Source organism: Phoxinus phoxinus (genome assembly GCF_949152265.1).
Source record: "Phoxinus phoxinus genome assembly, chromosome: 19".
NCBI classification, from domain to species: Eukaryota; Metazoa; Chordata; class Actinopteri; order Cypriniformes; family Leuciscidae; genus Phoxinus; species Phoxinus phoxinus.
Genome location: NC_136894.1, coordinates 30,145,867 through 30,165,021, shown reverse-complemented (window position 1 = coordinate 30,165,021; position 19,155 = coordinate 30,145,867). Strand labels below are relative to the sequence as shown.

The window sequence follows — 19,155 nt, the reverse complement described above, 5'->3', positions numbered from 1 at the left end:
CGCTGACGCTGACAAGCATGTTTTTGAATTATGGTTAAATGTAATGTAGTTTTCTTCAGATGAAGAGCTCTTAAAATTAAACTCTTTATACTAAATGCTATTTATACTAAACGCTCATGTCTTAAAATCTCTTTAAAAGACTGAAATTTATTTTTGTAAAATCTTTCATTATATCCCAACAAAAATCAGTGAACTATGAATATTTGAAAACCTTTTTTCCGCCAAAAAGTCAATTTGGTACAGGCTCTTTGTTGTCATGTGACACTACTCAATACATATATTTTTAGGTTGACATTAGTATAAACGTTTTTCAAAAACACATGAATACAAAGATTGCCTTATAAAAAAAAATGGTTATACATTCTCATGTGTCACTGACCCGTAACATCAAATCCAGAATCAAATGAGCTTGTTTTGAAACAATATGACCCAATTTTGCATTCTAGCATGAATTGTATGAATGAACTGGTTTGTATTGTGATGGTTGAATTGTGTTTCCAGGCAAACGGAGACACGGCGCTTCACATCTGCTGCAGACGGAAAGACGTTGACATGGCCAAAGTCCTGGGGGAGTTTGGTGTGAATCCGGACTCTCAGAATGTAAGGAGGTCACAGAAACTCACACAAAGAACAAGCAAAACACTTGCAAAAGGCTTTTCTAGTGTTGATTTGTCCTGTTTTTTGGAGTCGTTGTCAGTGTTGCCAAATTCGGATGGTGATTTCCAGCCCGAAAGCTCTCCAAAACCCGCCCATTCCAAGAAAAAACGGCCAAAATTTTACTGCCAAAATAATGTGACTTTTATTGCCATGTCATTCAAGGTTGATATGCACCATTTTTATCTCTTTAAATAACGATGATAAAAAAAAGAATAAAAAAATCCCTGGAAAAGGGATCGAAACAGGGCAATAATTAAGGAGAAATAGCAAATATGATTAAAATGGTGGACACTGTCAAAACGGCAATAAAGAAATGAACCGATGAGAATTTAGCAGTCAAACTGATTCAAACTTTTTCAGCAGCTGTCAGGGACAAGTAGAGCCTACATGCAGTCTGGACGGTGTAAGAGTTGCAGATGTCTGGCTAGGCTAGTGTGCACATGATCATGGACAGGGGTCGTCCCATATTCGATTTCAATTCAAGTCATTCAACTGTGCTCTCCTCTCAGAGATATCGAGTCATCTCCCACCACAGTTTCTTACTATCTCACTTTTTACTGTAGATACAACTTACTGTATATGTATGTCACTTTGGCATTAGCGATCACTTGAATATACAGCTACAAGTTATCGTGCTAAATCGCGTCTGCCTGCTGATCACTGATTGGCTAAAAGTGCGTGCTCGTCGGTGACGTCAACACCAACGCCAGCGTGTTTAGTAATGTCATGACGACTGATTTTATGGACTACATGCACACTTTAGTTTAGTGTTTTAACCAATTGACCCTTCGCAGGGAGTTTGATTGACAGGTGATCTGACCAATCATACTTCGCCATCCGCCATTTTGTCAGACAAAGCTACAGGAGAGTTAGTATATTAACGTTGGAGGATTTGAACTTGAGAAGCGGAGTGTACTGACGTCTTTCCGCGGTTAAAACAACATTCCTTCTGATGTTCATTCATGTTTATTTGATGCTATAAATGAACTAGAAGGAAGAGATGATCGGTTCACGAGTAGCTTTAACTGAGGCGACACAGCGATCTGTCACGACACATTAAAGAGCCACAAAACGGTATTTATTGTTTACATTTCTTTTAAAAAAAATACCAAATTTGAAAGGTGAGACTTTGTTTAATATGTTTAATATCAAAATTAACCTGGTCTGTCTGTCAGTGTGTTGTCAGTCTCCTCTCTGCTCCACGATGTGTTTTCCACTGCAGAACATGGTGTGTGTGTGTGAGAGAGCGGCGTAGCTTGTCGGACATAGCGACAGTAACTAACGGTCAATTAGACTTTAAATTGTAGATGTTTGAAAACCGCCGATCTGGCCCCAAACCCGCCCATACCCCTTTTACCCGCAAAAAAAACGGGAACCTGCCCAATCTGGCAACCCTGGTCGTTGTCCTGTTGCATCAACCGACTTCCGCTGGGCTTCGATTGGTGTACAGATGACCTTATCAAACCATGAACATCAAGGAAAAACAGGACATGTGATTATTAAACTTCAAAATAAACTAGAAAATAAACAAAGTCAAGAAAAACGTTGATATTGGTTTGAGAAAGCCTAGTCTGAGTGTTTGAAGTAGCAGTGAAAGCTTGACGTTTGACACAGTTTGAGAGCTTATGAACAGCTTATGATGATCTGCTGTTGGTGAAATATGACATTGCCAAATATGTATATTTGGATATTTGCATATTTTATCTCCCTCATCTTTTTGAATTAAAAATATCGATTTTAAAAGTATCAATCAGTTTATTACCGTTCTTTAAACACATTATTATTGTATTAGCAAACTCCAATATTGGTTGACCTCTAATTCGTATGTATTGATATATTGATACATAAACAATTTTCAGTACCTACATATTAAATAAAACATGTTTTGAGTATTTTGAACTTGCAGTTCCCATGTTTTGCTGATAAGCAATATTAAGTCCAAGTAGCATTGCTATATATACAGTAAGTGCTCATTGAAAATGTGCTCCAGCCAAAGTAAAATAATCATGATAAATATTATTTTGAGATTATGGGTTTGTTCTTTATGACATACAGTATTAAAAAGTCTTAAATTTTTAGTGCAAAAGCTGAATCCAGTTCACTTTTGGAGAAGTCATTATCCTGGGGATTCAAATACTTTTGAATGGAAATGTATCATAATTTGTGTTTATGCAGATTGATTGTCCACTGATGTGACTTGTGTTTAGTTTAGTTTGAATAATCCAGGCATACTTTTTTTCCTGGAACTGTATTCCAGGTTTCTTTAAAGGCAGTGCATGTACTTGCCTGCGTTTTCCACCACAATTGTACAGTAAAATGCCCCAGATGTGAGAGCCAGGAACTGAAAAGAAGAACAGATTTGATCCCACTGAGAGCTTTGATAAGAAAAGACACGAGACAATGACAGAAATGTGGATGTAGGTAATGGATGGAAGTGAGATAATGGATTTTGAATAAGGAAAAGGCAGATTTTATACCCGAGGGCCTTGTTGACATTATTGCCCCTTTTGATTGCTCACCAATTCTGTCTCCATGTTAATGGTTCTTCCCCCCCCGTCTGGAGCGGAAGACCCATCAGCAGTCTCAAAAACATCCGTGACCATTATCCTGTGAGGATGATCCGAGACCGAGAGTGTGATTGCGGATCAGTTCAGCCGCATCCGGTACAGATCACTGATCCCTCTCCAGGGTTCATTTAGTGTTACTTGCATACTATTATTGTTTTTATTACTATTATTCTTCACTTTAATTTTAGTTAAATTATGACAACTCTTAAAATAGTTTTAGCATGTCATTGAAAATGGCTGTTGATGTATTTGGTCTTGGCAGACTAGAGCTGCTGCAGAGCCAGTATGGATTTGCTACTGCTTATATATACACACATGTAATATAATATTACATGTGTAATGTGCTGCATAAATAGAAATAAATAATAAAAACATAAATCACATAGCAGATCTAGGCAGGTGGAGCTGGGGGAGGTGGAGGGGTTCAGAGGAACTCAGAGCAGAATATTTAAATGTTGAGCAAGTAATCTCATTGGCTGCAGGATCAGCAGAGCCAATCAGCTTGTGCCATGCGGTAATGAACGATTGCTTGCAGATTGCATGTAAAGGACCATCAGCCTGCCCCCACTTGTATTTTTTTATTTTATATATATATATTATATTAATATTTAGGTTTAATTTATTTTTAGTTCAGTTTTAGTTCAGCTTTATTTATTTTTATTTATTTTTATTAGTCATTTTAGTGCTTCAACTAGGTTTTCATCTAATATCTATGTTTTATTTTATGTCAGCTTTATGTCAATTAACAAAAATGTTTTAATAGTTTTAGTTTTAGATATCGATAACAACCCTGTTACCCTCCTGCTTTTTTATGATTGTCTGTTGTTATGGCAATGCCTAAATAAATCCATGTGTGTTTTGTTGTTGATATTCATCACTGCATTAGTTCATCTCTAGTGCTCTTACAAAATATTGAAGACAAACACACCATGTAAAATAAAATCGACTATAACGCAATTTAAATATTAGTAGTTTTATTAAAAATTTAAATGCTTAAAAAAAATTATTACAATTATTAAAAATAGTTTTACTTTTATTAAAGCCGACTCATGTGCATTACAGTAATTAAATGAATTACCCAGAATTCCTGTAGTACCCATGAATTGAGTGTATGTGAGGATGAAAACCTCTTATTGCTTCCCTGAAAAGCCCAAGAAACCTCAAAGTCATGAATATGAAAAGACCTTTCGACATATGTTCATATTTCTCTAGTTTTGTTGGAGACACTATGCTAACATTAGAGGTGCGAGGTATACGAGGTATGAAGATCAGCACAGAGCTTCTCTTCAGGCCGCATGAAAAAGGGTTACACACAAAAATCCTACTTTAAAATGTCAGGAAAGAAAATGTCTGCCGGGACAGCTGGGATTGTTTCTGGAACGAGCAGCAGTTTTCTGTGAGGTTTGGGAAGGAATGAAGGGTTGATGGATGGAGGATGTTTGTCCTGTTAAAGGCCAGTGAGCAAATATGAACTTGTAGAAGGTTATATATATTCCCAAATTGAAGAAGCACTCTGATGGATTGTGCTTCATATTTAAGTGCTTTCTGATCAGTTATTCATCGTTCGGTAGACGCCTGTATTCATTAGAGAGCATCCGAGTGCTCATTTTTATTTGAAGCGCACACGCTCGCATTATTTACAGCATCGAACCCAATAAAGAGAAACTGAGGTTTGCTAATATACAGAACATATGTTGTGCTGCTGTTTGAAATGTGAGCTGACATGCAGATTTCCGATTCTGTGAGATTTCTCCAACTGGATTCGTCAGCGTGGCGTTGAGCTAATTACCCAGCATGCCTTGTTTGTTTACAGAATGAGTGGCAGACTCCTCTGCACATCGCCGCTCTGGAAGGAGACGAGAACATGCTGAAGTTTTTATCCCTCTGCAAGGCCAGTCCCAACATCTTAGACAAGGTGAGACAGAAACACACAAAGAGGAAACATACAAGAGAAAAGATTCAGATTGAACAAATCGGTCTCAATATGAATCACCAGAAGTAAACAGTAGCTCTCAAATACTCTAGGGCTGGGACGATACACATATCTCCCGATTCGACACTATCACGATACTTGGGTGCCGATACGATATGTATTGCGATTTTTATTTTTATTTTTTTTAAGAATTGTGATTCTACAAGTATTGCGATTCTATATTGCAATTTTTTTGAACACTAGACCACCTTTAAGTGGAAACAATGTAATTGTTATTTTAAGCACCGAGTTTCTATCAAAAGCTGATTTTGATCGCTGTAGACATCAGTGTTCATATTTGATTTATATAGCATCTTCATTTATATAGCGCTTTTAACAACGTAGATTGTTTTACAGTGATACGATTACAGTGATAAAAGGATAATTTAAGGTAACAGAGATAGTTTTGGCTTTATTGCGGTTCTTGAATAATGTTATTTTCCAGCTAAAGTTAGTTTTGATTGATTCACTTTCGTCGCAACGATCATTAGGTATTAGATTAGGGGCCGCTAAGACGACACCGTTCTCTCTACACAGACTTTAAACGCGAACCTGTGAGAAACACTGATGGCGCTCACGTGCGCATCAAGAGTTAATTCTATAGTTATGCGCATTTGAATATATGTGCGCATGTTTGTAATTCCCTACAAACCAAGCCTAATTAAACTACTTATCTGGCCTTAAACATTTTTAGACAGAATTTTATCACTTTTATCAATCCGAAATTATCCCGACAACGCTTTATCTGTGGTAAAGGGATCCTTCACAGGATATTTTAAACTTTTATTTTAACTTTTTTTAAGAATTGCGATTCTACAAGTATTGCGATTCTATATCACAATTTTTTTAACACTAGACCATCGGGAAAAGTTAAATCATACACTTATACAGACTATATGTACTTCTATTATAATTTTAACTATTGCATCACGGAAATACTGATAACCTCGTCTATAAGCAAGGACAAAAATAAAGCAATTGAATTTGAATCAGTATCGATTCTGGAATATTTTTTTTAAATTAAAACAAAGATTATTGGAGTATGGTTTACAAGAAAATACTATTTTCAATCTTTCTACTTCACAATTTTATGTTTGATTCAATTAGTTACTTGCTGTTTCTTTAAAGCTATTTTTTCTTAAAAATCCATCCATCCATTAATTTATTATTCTGCCCATTCATCCCATCCATCCATCCATTCATACATCCATGTACAGTTCATATCTATCCATTTATTCTTCTGCCATCCATCCATATACCTGTCCAGACTGTACATGATAGAGGTGTGTGTTTGTCATGTGGCTGTGGATGATTTGTTCACTTCTTCCTTTCTCTTCGCTCTCAGATGGACAGATCTCCTCTACACATCGCAGCAGAGCAGGGACACACCAATGCCGTCGAGATCCTCACAGAGAAATTCAAGTCATGTGTGTTAGCAAGAACGAAGGTGACTCGCTTTCAAACCATTTGTTATTACTTACACATACATATGCATTGAAAAAAATTACACAAATGAGTCATTAGTTGTCCAACAGTATATAGAGTATAGAGCTACTAAATGAATGTGGAGCATCTCAGATCATTTAATGAGAAATGTTTGAGTTCATACTGAGATCTTTTAATTGCGGACTTTGAGTGCAAATTGGAGCACATTTTGAGACGATGTTGTGATACATATGATGAGACTGGGAAACATCTGAGAAGCAGGAGATTTAAGCAAAAGTTTCCATTTGTTTTCAAATATATCATTAATGTAATTGCTGTCTAGAAAACAAAGAACTGAGAAATAAAGAGATTGCATATGTTTATCTTTTATGGTCTTGATCACACACACGGCCCTATTTTAACGATCTGAAGCGCAAGTATCAAACGCAAGTATCAAACGCAAGTAACTTTGTGGGCGGATCCCGACGCAAATCTAAAATGTGTTGGTCTGAAGTCGCTTCATTACTCATAGGTGTGGTTTGGGCGTAATATGACGCGCAATATGCTATTTTCTACAAACGCGCAACGCGCCACTGACTTTAGACTAGTTTTTTCCTGGTCAGTGGAGGAATTGTTTTCTGAAACTGCAAAATAGCACCAGGGAACGTTTGCGCCGGAACACGCTCCTCTTTTCACTGAACCGCCCCACCGAGCGCAAGTTCATTCACTAATTTATAGACGTGCGTCTGTGGAGGGAAAAGTCCTGCAAAATAGGGATGATACATGCGCCGGCGTACAAAGTCAATTGCGCTGGGTGCAAGATAGGGCCACAAATGTGTTATTTCCCTGTGTTGTAATCCGTGAACATGTTTTTTAATGAATCTCTTCCGGATGATCCCGTACAGGACGGCAACACACTTTTGCATATCGCGTCCCAATGTGGTCACCCTGCGACTGCTCTCACGCTCCTGAGGAAAGGCGTCCTGTTGCACATGCCAAACAAGGTACTGAACACATCAGAAAAACTAGCTTAGATTACATCAGTAGATTGATTGCGGCCTGAAGATCAAATCTTGTTTCATATTATAACTGGTTATTGAAGGGTAAAATGTTTGGTTAGATACAGAGCACCTGTTTAGATCTTGTATTCTGAATTGTTTGTGACTAAACATATTTATAGGATGTATTATTGTGCATAGTTGGATGTTGTGTGATTTTCGGCAGTCAGGGGCGGTTTGTCTTCACGCCGCGGCTAAGAAAGGCCACACGGCTGTAGTGAAGGCTCTTCTCCAGAAGGGGGCGCTTGTGGACGCCACCACTAAAGATGGACAGACGGCTCTGCACATCGCAGTGGAGAACTGCAAGCCACAGGTGGTGCAGATGTTACTGGGATTCGGGGCACATGTGCAGCTCAGGGGAGGAAAGGTAACAAGAAGTTGAACACCTTAAAAAACGGTTACACTTAATTTTAAGGTGTCATTGTTACAGTGTAATTATATATTTAAGTATTGAGTAATATTAAGCAACTACATGTACTTACTATAGGGTTAGGGTGGGATTAGAGTTTGGTTGAGGGTTAGTTGCATGTAATTATGCATAATTTACTGTTATTACTATGGTAAGTACATGTAACATATCTAACAAGGACACTGTAAAATAAAGTGTTACCATTTACACCCGAAATTTACATCAGAGTTCAGTGAGATGTTATTTACAGTTAAAGGATCATCTCAACTCATTTGAAAGAAATTGAATGCATTAATGAACAATGAGCAATACATTTGCATACCCTCTAGCTTGCTTCATAATCTTGCTGTCTAATAAACCTGGTGCTGTTTATTACGAATATTGTTGACTCTTTGACAAATTTATTTTATTCCTCTTTTGTAAGTCGATTCAAATAAAAGCGTCTACTAAATGCATAAATGTAAATGTATTAATCTTTGTTAACATTAGTTAATTAAAATGTAGCTGTTTATTGTTAGTTCATGTTAGCTCGTTGAGATAAATTATATTGAATGATACAATTTTTTATTTTAATAATGCATAAGTTAGGGTAATTATTGTGAACTAAAACCATGACTCTAATAAAATAAAATATAAAAATAATAATAATAAAATCAACTTTTTTTATTTAATCTACTTGCCTTGGAAACAATTCTCATATTCATTTAGTTTAAAATGTATTATTATTATTAAAATAACTAAAACTAAACTGAAATAAAATAAGACAGAAAAACGATAAAATTGTCATAAAAGACAAAAACACAGCAAAATACTAAAGTTTAAACAAAAACTCAAATAAAAAATAGTAAAAAAAAACATAATATTATGTCAGTTATTCTAAAATAACAGCGGTATTAGTAAATATTGACATTAACTGAGATTAATAAATGCTTTAGAAGTATTTTTTATTGTTAACTAAATTATAAGTACATGAAAAAATAATGGTTTTGCCTTTTGCCTAAAATCAAGGAAAGTAGTTGGTGTATACGTTGGGTCAACGAAAACAAACCATTGGTTGTGTGTGTGTGTGTGTGTGTGTGTGTGTGTGTGTGTGTGTGTGTGTGTGTGTGTGTGTGTGTGTGTGTGTGTGTGTGTGTGTGTGTGCTTTTGTTTATATTACATTGTGGGAACCAAATGTCCCCACAAGGATAGTAAAACCTGAAATCACCTCCATTGTGGGGACCAGCCAGCGGTCCCCATGAGGGGAACGGGTTAATAAACATACTAAATTATATTTTTTCGAAAATGTAAAAATGCAGAATGTCTCCTGTAAGGGGTAGGTTTAGGGATAGGGGCAGTGTAAGGGGATAGAATATACAGTTTGTACAGTATAAATTCCCATTTTTACCATTACGCCTATGGAATGTCCTCACAAGGATAGCAAAACCCCCTTGTGTGTGTGTGTGTGTGTGTGTGTGTGTGTGTGTGTGTGTGTGTGTGCAGGCGCAGGAAACCCCTCTGCACATCGCAGCGAGAGTGAAGGACGGCGTACGAGCGGCTGAGATGCTTCTGAAGAGCGGCGCGGATGTGAACGCAGAGCAGGAGGTCGTCAGAAGGGGGCGTCACTGGGTCACAGTTACACTGGGGGTTCTGGAACATGGCACTGAAACAGTGTTTTCCTCTGTTATCAGAACGGAGAGACCGCTATGCATGTAGCCGCGCGGCACGGCGATCTGGAGATGATGCGAGCGCTGATCCAGGAGGGCGGCGACGTCACCTGGAGATCAAAGGTACGTTACCAAACATTCCTGGAGAGATACTGCATCTTAAGGTGAGACACTGCAAGCTAAAGTTAAACTAAATATTAGTTTAAAGTATTAGTTTATGATGGCTAATGCATTAAATAATGTTCATACATACAACCTCATTAATAATATAGAATCATAAAAAGTATCTATTAGTAAAAAAATTCTTTGGTAACATTTTCTAATGAGGTTGGATATATGAACATTAATGACAAACTGTCAAATGATAAACTATATTTGAGTAAATATAATAACAAAATTATATATTAATAATAAAATGTTGAATTTAATTTCTAAAACACAAAGCTGATATTAAAGATATATATATATATATATTCTTTCTTTTTTTAAAATTAAACTCAACCCTCCCCCCACATACTCACACATTATATATTAAATAAAATACAAGATATAGCCTTAAGATTTAAATTATATATATTATATCTATTTAAATATTTTATTTATTTATTTATTTAAATTTCACCTTTTCTTCCCTTGTAGGATCTATTTATCTATCTGTCGGTCTGTCTGTCTGTCTGTCTGTCTGTCTGTCTGTCGTTCTATCTAGCAATTTTTTTTATATCTATTTTTTATAATCAGGTTGATGAAAACTGTCTCCATGTTGCGGTGCGTCACTGTCACGCTCCCGTGGTGGAGGAGATCTTAATCTCTCTGACCAATGAGAGAAGCCGTCAGGAGGCGGAGCTCTGCGTCTGTGAAGGGAACCAGGTCAGACTCAAAGATAAATAAATGATAATGACGTGATAAACTACAAATGAAACCCAGCATGCTTTGCTTGTGCGTGGTGGTGGCGCCCCCTACAGACCGGCGAGACGCCACTGCACCTGGCAGCTCAGCTCAGGAGGGACTCGGTGCATCGGACAGATGAGGACGTCTGCATCATCAAGACCCTGATGGAGCATCATGCTGACATCACTGCCGTCACCCGACAGGTGTGTGTCGGCCAGTCACATAATGGGCCCTATTTCAATGATCAAAGCACATGGTCTAAAGCGCACGGCGTAAGTGCCCTTAGTCCACTTTTGCTAGTTTAACGACAGGAAAAATGGTCGGCGGTCCCGGCGCATGGTCTAAAAGGGTTGTCCCTATTCTCTTAATGAGTGATGGGTGTGTGTTGGGCGTAACGTGAAATAAACCAATCAGAGTCTCATCTACCATTCCCATGGCGGATTGCTATTTACATGTTGGAATTTGCACAGAAAGTCTGGATCTGGAAAACGATCTGCTCGTGCGCGATGTTAAATCTCTAGCAGACCATCTCCGGGACGTGCCGGATTACACCATATGTACACAATATTAATCTTTTACATTGTAACCCTTTTATTTTTAATATTTGTTATGTTTGTGTGCTGTTGCACGTCCCTGTGTGTGTAATAAGCAGAGTGTGTGTGTAATAAGCAGAGTGTGTGTGTAATAATAAGCAAGTGTGTGTGTAATAAGCGGAGTGTGTGTGTAATAAGCAGAGTGTGTGTGTAATAAGCAGAGTGTGTGTGTAATAAGCAGAGTGTGTGTGTAATAATAAGAAAGTGTGTGTGTAATAAGCAGTGTGTGTGTAATAATAAGCAAGTGTGTGTGTAATAATAAGCAAGTGTGTGTGTAATAAGCAGAGTGTGTGTGTAATAAGCAAGTGTGTGTGTAATAAGCAGAGTGTGTGTGTAATAATAAGCAGTGTGTGTGTAATAATAAGCAAGTGTGTGTGTAATAATAAGCAAGTGTGTGTGTAATAAGCAGAGTGTGTGTGTAATAAGCAAGTGTATTTGTAATAAGCAAGTGTGTGTGTAATAAGCAGAGTGCAAGCGTGTTGTGGACCCGCCTATAGGTGCACATTACTAACGCGCTCTTTAAATAACAAAAACATTTTTTTGCCCCATTGACTTTAGACCAGGCTTTAGTTGGTCAATGGCTCAGTGTATTTCAGTTCCTCAAAATAGAAACGCGCCATCAACGCGCCTGAACACACACCAGCAGCTCATGCGTGCAAATGCATTTGGCGTAGGACGTGAAAATGATAACTGCGTCAGGCTGAAACTAGCAAAAAACACTTGCGTCGCGCGTGCCGCTGCATTGCGCCGGGTGTGTGACAGGGCCAGTGTATGTTTGAGGACACACGTTTTTAAACCCATCTGATCAGTATCCAGTAAGCTAGTATTCTGAACGTGTTGCTTTACTCAGAGTGGAGAGACGCCTCTTCATTACAGCGCCAGGGTGGGAAATACTGCCGTTCTTCAGGAGATGCTCAGTAACGTCCCCACCAGCCAGCTCCAGACTGCCATCAACAAACACACCGAGGTACAAATCAACACGAGATCTGCTTCAGAAAGATCCCAGAGTGAGCCGGCGCTTTATTAAAAGGATAGTTTACTCAAAAGTGAAAGTTCTGTCATCCTTAAGTTGTTCCTAAGTGAGTTTCTTTCTTCTGCTGAACATAAAAGAAGATATTTTAAATATAAAATATTTTACATTTAAATAAAATATAAAATACTGGGGGGGATACTATGAAAGTCAATGGGGTCCAATCAACTGTGTGGTGAATGAGATTCTTCATAAATATCGTCTTTTGTGTTCAGCAGAAAAATTTTGGGGGAAATTCCTTAAAATTTCTCAAAACCACAAAAATTGGTTTTGCTTTTGTTATTTTCTTATATACTATTATAATTTTTATTACTATTTTGGATAAGGTTTTATTTTTAGATTTTCATTTCAATTAAATTTAGTAATTATGTCGCTTTTTTCACTTTTAAATATTACTTTTTAAGTTTTGTTTATTTTTATTTAATTTATTTTTAGGTTTAATTTTATTTTTGTGTTAGTTTTAATTCAGTTTTATTTATTTACAGTCAGTAATTCAAGTGCTTCAACTTATTTCAGTTAGTTGGCAGGGCAACTTATTTTTCATCTAATAATAATATTTTATTTTGTTTAATTTTAACTTTATTTTAATGAACAAAAATAGGTTTAGTTAACAATAACAACTCTGGATACAAACCGTTATTTTTGCATGATTTCTGTCAGTTTGGTACAGTAGCTTCACTGTGAACAGTGTGGTGTAGTTGACGCTGAGCTTGTGTATTGATGTGTGTGTGTGCATATGTTGATGTGTGTGTGACACAGAGCGGCTGGTCTCCGCTGTTGTTGGCCGCAGATCAGGGTCACACAGAGGTCGTGAGGGTCCTGCTGCAAAACAATGCCAGAGTGGACGTGTTTGATGAGGTCAGAAAGATGATTAATCACTCAAGCTTATTACTGACTCGTCTGGATCAGTGTTTACTTTAGTATTGTTTATATACTATTATAGTATGTATTAAGATTTTAGTTCGTTTTAATAATTTTTAGTACAGATGGTAATATGATACTGAATAATTGCTGTATAAACCATGCCACACTGTAAAAAAAGAAAAAAAAAGATCAATAAGTTATGAAAACATATGGTTTTACATTTTTATAAGTTATACAATTCATTTTTTTAAGTCAGTTTAATGCAATTTAATTTGAAATGACTTATACTTCCAAATTGATTGTACTCTTCTTCTTTTTTTTTTACAGTGTACTTACATTTTTTTAAGGTTATTAAATTTCAAGAATTTTTTGTTTTACTTTTTTCAACAAAAATGTCATTCACCATCGTTTTGAGGCTCTTTATTTATTTTTATTTATTTTTAAGTAACGGTTTAGGCACCGGTACCATTTTAAAAGTATCGATTTGGCACCGTTATCGGAAAAAAAAACGATACCCAACCCTAATCAGATATAATGTGCTTTTAGATTCAGTCCAAAAGCACTTTGCTGGAAGCAATCAACCAATCACAACAGACTGACTAATATTTTGACCAATCAGAGCAGGCTCTTGAAAAGACGGGGCTTATAGAGACCGTTTCAGACACTGTGAGGAAAGAGCTGATGCTGCAGTGTATATTATGAGAAAATGAAAGAGTTTTTGACCTCGGATGCATGTACGATTATTGTGAGACATCGAAAACAAAATTATGTACCTATAAAATAGCATAATAGTGGCACTTTAAATAATTTTGTTACATACTAGCCTTTTATTTTGAGACTTTCCGTCCTGAAGAACTTGATTCATGAATTGTGATTTTTGTGAAATATCAACAGGAGGGGAAGGCCGCCATCCATCTGGCTGCGGAACAAGGTCATCAAGACATCGTGGATATCCTGCTGTCCCATAAGGCCTTCGTGAACGCCAAGACCAAACTGGGCCTGACGCCTCTTCACCTCAGCGCTCGGAGCGGGTCGGCGCGGCTCGTCCGGTTACTGGTGGAGACGCATCAGGCCAGTGTTGATGCTCTCTCTCTGGTAAGAGTCCAGGGTGGTGTGATCTGAGAGCCGGAGAAACTCAGCTGGATGTCTCTCGTTCTCAGAGAAAGCAGACGCCTCTTCATTTAGCAGCCGTCGGCGGGCAGCTGGACGTTTGCAGCAGCTTATTACACCTGAACGCTGACATCACTGCTGCAGATATCGTGAGTGACGTGTTAATGTGGCACGGAAACATTGACATTTGCAATAAAAAGTGTATTTAGTTAATCACGTTTCCACCCTCAAATCCACCAATATTACAATTTGACTTTTTTTTCTTTTTCTTTTTTTACTTTTTTTTTATGTTTCTAACTTCAAAAATGTACATTCTGTAATTTCATTCTGATTTATTATATTATATTACGGTACATAGTTAGTGCTATTACATTAATAAACAATTTACCTTACAACACTTTACAATAAGTTTTCATATTTTAACATTGGTTAACATGAACTAACCAATGAACAACACTTACATAATTTATTCATCTAGTAAATGCGAATTTCAGCATTTACTAATAAATGTTTAGCATAACTGTTAACATAAGTTAATCCACTTTTATGTGAAAATGAAAAAACAATTATGCATTTGATTAATCAATTCATGAATATATATATACATAATTTCACTGCTGTGTAAAGGTAGTATAAGATATTTGGGTAACATTTTACAATAAGGTTCATTAGTTAACAACATTAGTTAACATGAACTAAGAATGAACTGCACTTCGAATGCATTAATTAATCTTAGTTAATATTAATTTCAATATTTACTAATACATTTTAAAAATCAAATGTTGCATTTGTTAACATTAGTCAATGCACCATTAACTAACATGAACAATGAACAGCTGTATTTTTATTAACTAACATTAACAAAGATTAAAAAATACAGCAACACTGTAACCCCGAATAAGTTGGCAGAACTCAAAACATTTAAGGCAATCAATTTTCCTCAATTTTTAAGTAAGCAGAACTAGCAGATTTGTATTTTATACTTAAACATTTCAAGTTAAGGACAATTCAAATGTATGAGTGCACTAATTCATACAATTAACTTAAAGCTTTCATGTAATCTCATTGTGAACACTTTTATTAGTTTAAACTTAGTTAGCTTTAACAAGCTAATCTGCTAACATACTAATTTGCTAACATATTAGCAATAGTATGTTATACAGAAGCAATTCCTGTGTGAGTGCAACATTATAGAGGCACTAAATCAAGCTCATGCACCACTCGTCACCATGATGGTAACGATCCTAAAACCAACATTAACAGAAATTCTTCTAAATTAGCATAACAAAACATTAATCACTACTAAATCTCCCACTTTACATTAATCTTGCACAAAAAAATACATTATATTACACTTAATTTTAGCATTTATTCTCCCTTTCGAGTGCCATCAGCAAAGCATGCTGGGAAATAGACATCTCAGCTATTTCAGTTAAACTTAAGTTTGTCTAAATTAAAATAAATAATTTCCTAAAACAGTTCAGCTAACTTAAAATATATCAGTTCTGTGAACTTGAAAGAAAAATATAGTGCTAAATACTCACAAAAGTTAATTTGACTCAACTAATTAGTTTAATCGAAGGTTTGGCGCTGTTGTGTTTCAGCGCGGGCAGACTCCTCTTCATCTGGCGGCCGAGAGCGATCACTCGGAGGTGGTGAAGCTGTTTCTGAGGCTCAGGCCTGAATTAGCCACGCTAGCTAACATGGAGGGCGCGACCTGCGCACACATCGCTGCGGCTAAAGGCAGTGCGTCTGTCATCAGAGAACTGCTCATGTTCAGTCCAGGAGGACCGATCGCACTCAACAACAAGGTCAGGTCAAGGGTTAAAGGGCACCGCCGGTCAGGAAATTACATAATTTTATGTTTGATTATTTTAGTATCATTGACATACTATTAACACACACACACATACACAAAGTAATTTTGAAGTAGATTTTATTTTTGTATTTTCCAATTGCCAAGTTATTTTGTTGTATGATTTTTATTTTTTATTGAGCTATATAGTGTTTGTTTTTTATTTCAAATATATTTCATTCAGTACAACTAAATAGTTGGCAACTGACGGAAATAAAAGGGTTTTTATATTTTATTTCAGTTAACATATTTTATTTCAAGTAACGAAAATGTTTTTTATGGTTTTTGTTTTTTATGTTTAAATATTGTTTATTAATTTTATTAGAGTTAATTTTATTCATTTTAGAACATTAAACTACATTAAAATAAGAATAGTTTCCTTGGCAGCTAGCTAAAATAAATTGCGTCTACGTTTTTTAAAATATTTTATTTCAGTTAACATTTATTTTATTTCAAGAAATGAAAATATTTCAATTTTATTGTTATTATTTTTAAAATATGTCTATATAGTATTTATTTTTATTTTGTTTTTGTTTTCAGTTTATTTTTGTAAAATATTTTTTCAGTTACCACTAATTTTATTTCAAGTAATGAATATTTTTCATGTTTCTTTTTTATTATAATTTTCTATGTCTATATAGTGTTTATTAATTTTTATTTCAGTTTTAGTAATTGTATTACATAAAGTTGAACTAAATGAAAATGAAGAATGTTGCCTTGGCAACTAGCTGGAAAAAAAATCAATTTCAATTATTTTAATTTTTTGTATTATTTCAGTTAATTTTTGTTTTATTTCATGTTAACTAACTCTGTGCAGGCTAACGGCGTGTGTCCGCTGCACCTGGCGGCCGCTGGCGGACACACGGAGGTGCTGAAAGTGCTTCTGGAGGCCGGAGCTTCAGTGACGGAGGAGGACCTGGTGAGTCTGACAAACAGTTGAGGACTTGTATCAGAAGTTTAAAGAGATAGTATAATGCCCTTTTCACAAGATGTGAAGCGTGCCCTTGTCCCCAGAGTGTGTGTGTGAAGTTTTAGCTGAAAATACCCCACAGATATTTGTATATAACATGTTAAAATTGTCACTTTTTGAGGGTGAGCAAAAACGCACAGTTTTGTATCTGTCCCTTTAAATGCAAATGAGCTGCTGCTCCCGGCACAGGGGGCGGAGCTTCAACAGCTCTTGTTCTGAACATTTAAAAGCCTTTTATGTCAAAACTGGAGTCAGACAAAGATGGAGAGACTCAATAAGAAGTGACAACATTTCTGAATGGTTAGTTGATGAATTTATGTAGCTTATGTGTCATTGATTAGCATATTCTGTCATGATAATCTATAAATCGTGTTCCGGGGGCGGGGTTTATGTACATTTTAGGGTTGGTGATGTCACTAACCCGGGAGGAATGTTGTGTAGTTCCTACCAGTCGTTTGTTGTAGTCCTTAAAAAGCAAATATCTTCCTTTGCTTTGAACTTTGAGCGTTGTAACTTTGCAGATGTTGTTTATGTTCACACAGCAACATAACACACTAACTACAGTTTGAAAAGTGAAATCATACTCAACCACCCCTTTAATAAAGAACACTGACCTTTGACCCTTTCAGGAGGGCATGACGGCCATTCATTTGGCAGCCAAAAATGGACACACTCATATTCTGGAGGCGCTGAAAGGAAGCGTTTCAATGAAGATACAAAGCTCCAAGGTGAACACATGACCTCTGCTTATCACGTTAAACTGAACAAAACTGTGACGTTAAAGTGAGAACCGTGTGTGTGTGTGTGTGTGTGTGTGTGTAGACGGGGTTAACTGCTCTGCACGTGGCAGCCCGTTTCGGACAGGTGGACTTTGTGAGGGAGATCCTGACTAAAGTCCCGGCCACGATACGCAGCGAGCTCCCAAACAACAGCGGCAAAGACGACGCGAGGAGACGTGAACAGCCGCTAGCTGAGGTGACAGATTCACTCAAGCCAATTAAATGCGTTTATTTATTCAGCGCTTTTCACAATGTATTAAGTTTCAAAGCCGCTGTACAGAAAATGCTGTTAGAAAATACGACATACTTAATATATTACACTTTTTAAAAAAGTGGGCACATTTCCATGAAATAATTTGTAAATTTTTATATACTTTTAAGTTATCCCTACAGTATTTATTCGTAATGTATAAATTAATTAATGAATACATATTTACACAGTCAAGTTTATTCTGAGTAGGCTCTGCATTCAGAATAACAGTATATTATTAAAAATACATTTTATTATACAAATTTAATAATTTACTATTATAATATAATATATTAAATTATATTTATTAATCTTTTTAATGAATAAATGTATTATTGTGTGTGTGTGTGTGTGTGTGTGTGTGTGCGACCGTGCGTGTGTGTGTGTGTGTGCGTGTGTGTGTGTGTGTGCGTGCGTGCGTGTGTGCGACCGTGCGTGTGTGTGTGCGTGTGTGTGCGTGTGCGTGTGTGTGTGTGTGTGTGTGTGTGTGTGTGTGTGCGACCGTGCGTGTGTGTGTGTGTGTGTGTGTGTGTGTGTGTGTGTGACCGTGTGTGTGTGTGTGTGCGTGTGTGTGTGTGTGTGTGTGTGTGTGCGACCGTGCGTGTGTGTGTGTGTGTGTGTGTGTGTGTGTGTGTGTGTGTGTGCGACCGTGCGTGTGTGTGTGTGTGTGTGTGTGTGTGCGTGCGTGTGTGTGTGTGTGTATGTGTGTGTGTGTGTGCGACCGTGCGTGTGTGTGAGACCGTGTGCGTGCGTGTGTGTGTGTGTGTGTGTGTGTGTGTGTGTGTGTGTGTGTGTGTGTGTGTGTGTGTGTGTGTGTGTGTGCGTGCGTGTGTGTGTGTTCAGTCAGGTTACACCCCTCTGCACCTGGCGGCTCAGTCCGGTCATGAGAACGTGGTTCGGTTGCTGCTGAATTCTCCTGGCGTTCAGGCTGACGCAGAAACACACATTCAGGCAAGAGCTCGAAGCGCTGCTGCGGTTTGAAGCGTGACGATGTGCGAGCGCAGTAATGACCGACTGACCGGCGTGTGTTTCAGGGCTCCAGTCCTCTCCACCTGGCGGCTCAGAGCGGACACACGGCGGTG

General features: G+C 37.1%; 1 protein-coding gene across 1 annotated transcript in view; it reads left to right on the top strand.

Moving 5' to 3' along the window:
* Positions 1-19,155, top strand: part of trpn1 (transient receptor potential cation channel, subfamily N, member 1) — a gene marked incomplete at its 5' end in the record, with an annotated part of 43,136 nt that overhangs the window by 13,964 nt on the left and 10,017 nt on the right. Inside the window, 19 exons of the mRNA XM_079591178.1 lie at positions 502-600; positions 5,038-5,139; positions 6,542-6,643; positions 7,527-7,625; positions 7,846-8,046; positions 9,571-9,672; positions 9,759-9,857; positions 10,473-10,601; positions 10,697-10,825; positions 12,066-12,182; positions 13,005-13,103; positions 14,004-14,204; positions 14,270-14,368; positions 15,824-16,030; positions 16,892-16,993; positions 17,674-17,772; positions 17,867-18,019; positions 18,917-19,024; positions 19,108-19,155. The exon at positions 19,108-19,155 is cut by the window's right edge and continues 150 nt beyond it. Of these exons, the coding sequence (XP_079447304.1) occupies positions 502-600; positions 5,038-5,139; positions 6,542-6,643; positions 7,527-7,625; positions 7,846-8,046; positions 9,571-9,672; positions 9,759-9,857; positions 10,473-10,601; positions 10,697-10,825; positions 12,066-12,182; positions 13,005-13,103; positions 14,004-14,204; positions 14,270-14,368; positions 15,824-16,030; positions 16,892-16,993; positions 17,674-17,772; positions 17,867-18,019; positions 18,917-19,024; positions 19,108-19,155 (2,295 nt within the window). The remainder of the gene's footprint in view (positions 1-501; positions 601-5,037; positions 5,140-6,541; positions 6,644-7,526; positions 7,626-7,845; positions 8,047-9,570; positions 9,673-9,758; positions 9,858-10,472; positions 10,602-10,696; positions 10,826-12,065; positions 12,183-13,004; positions 13,104-14,003; positions 14,205-14,269; positions 14,369-15,823; positions 16,031-16,891; positions 16,994-17,673; positions 17,773-17,866; positions 18,020-18,916; positions 19,025-19,107) is intronic.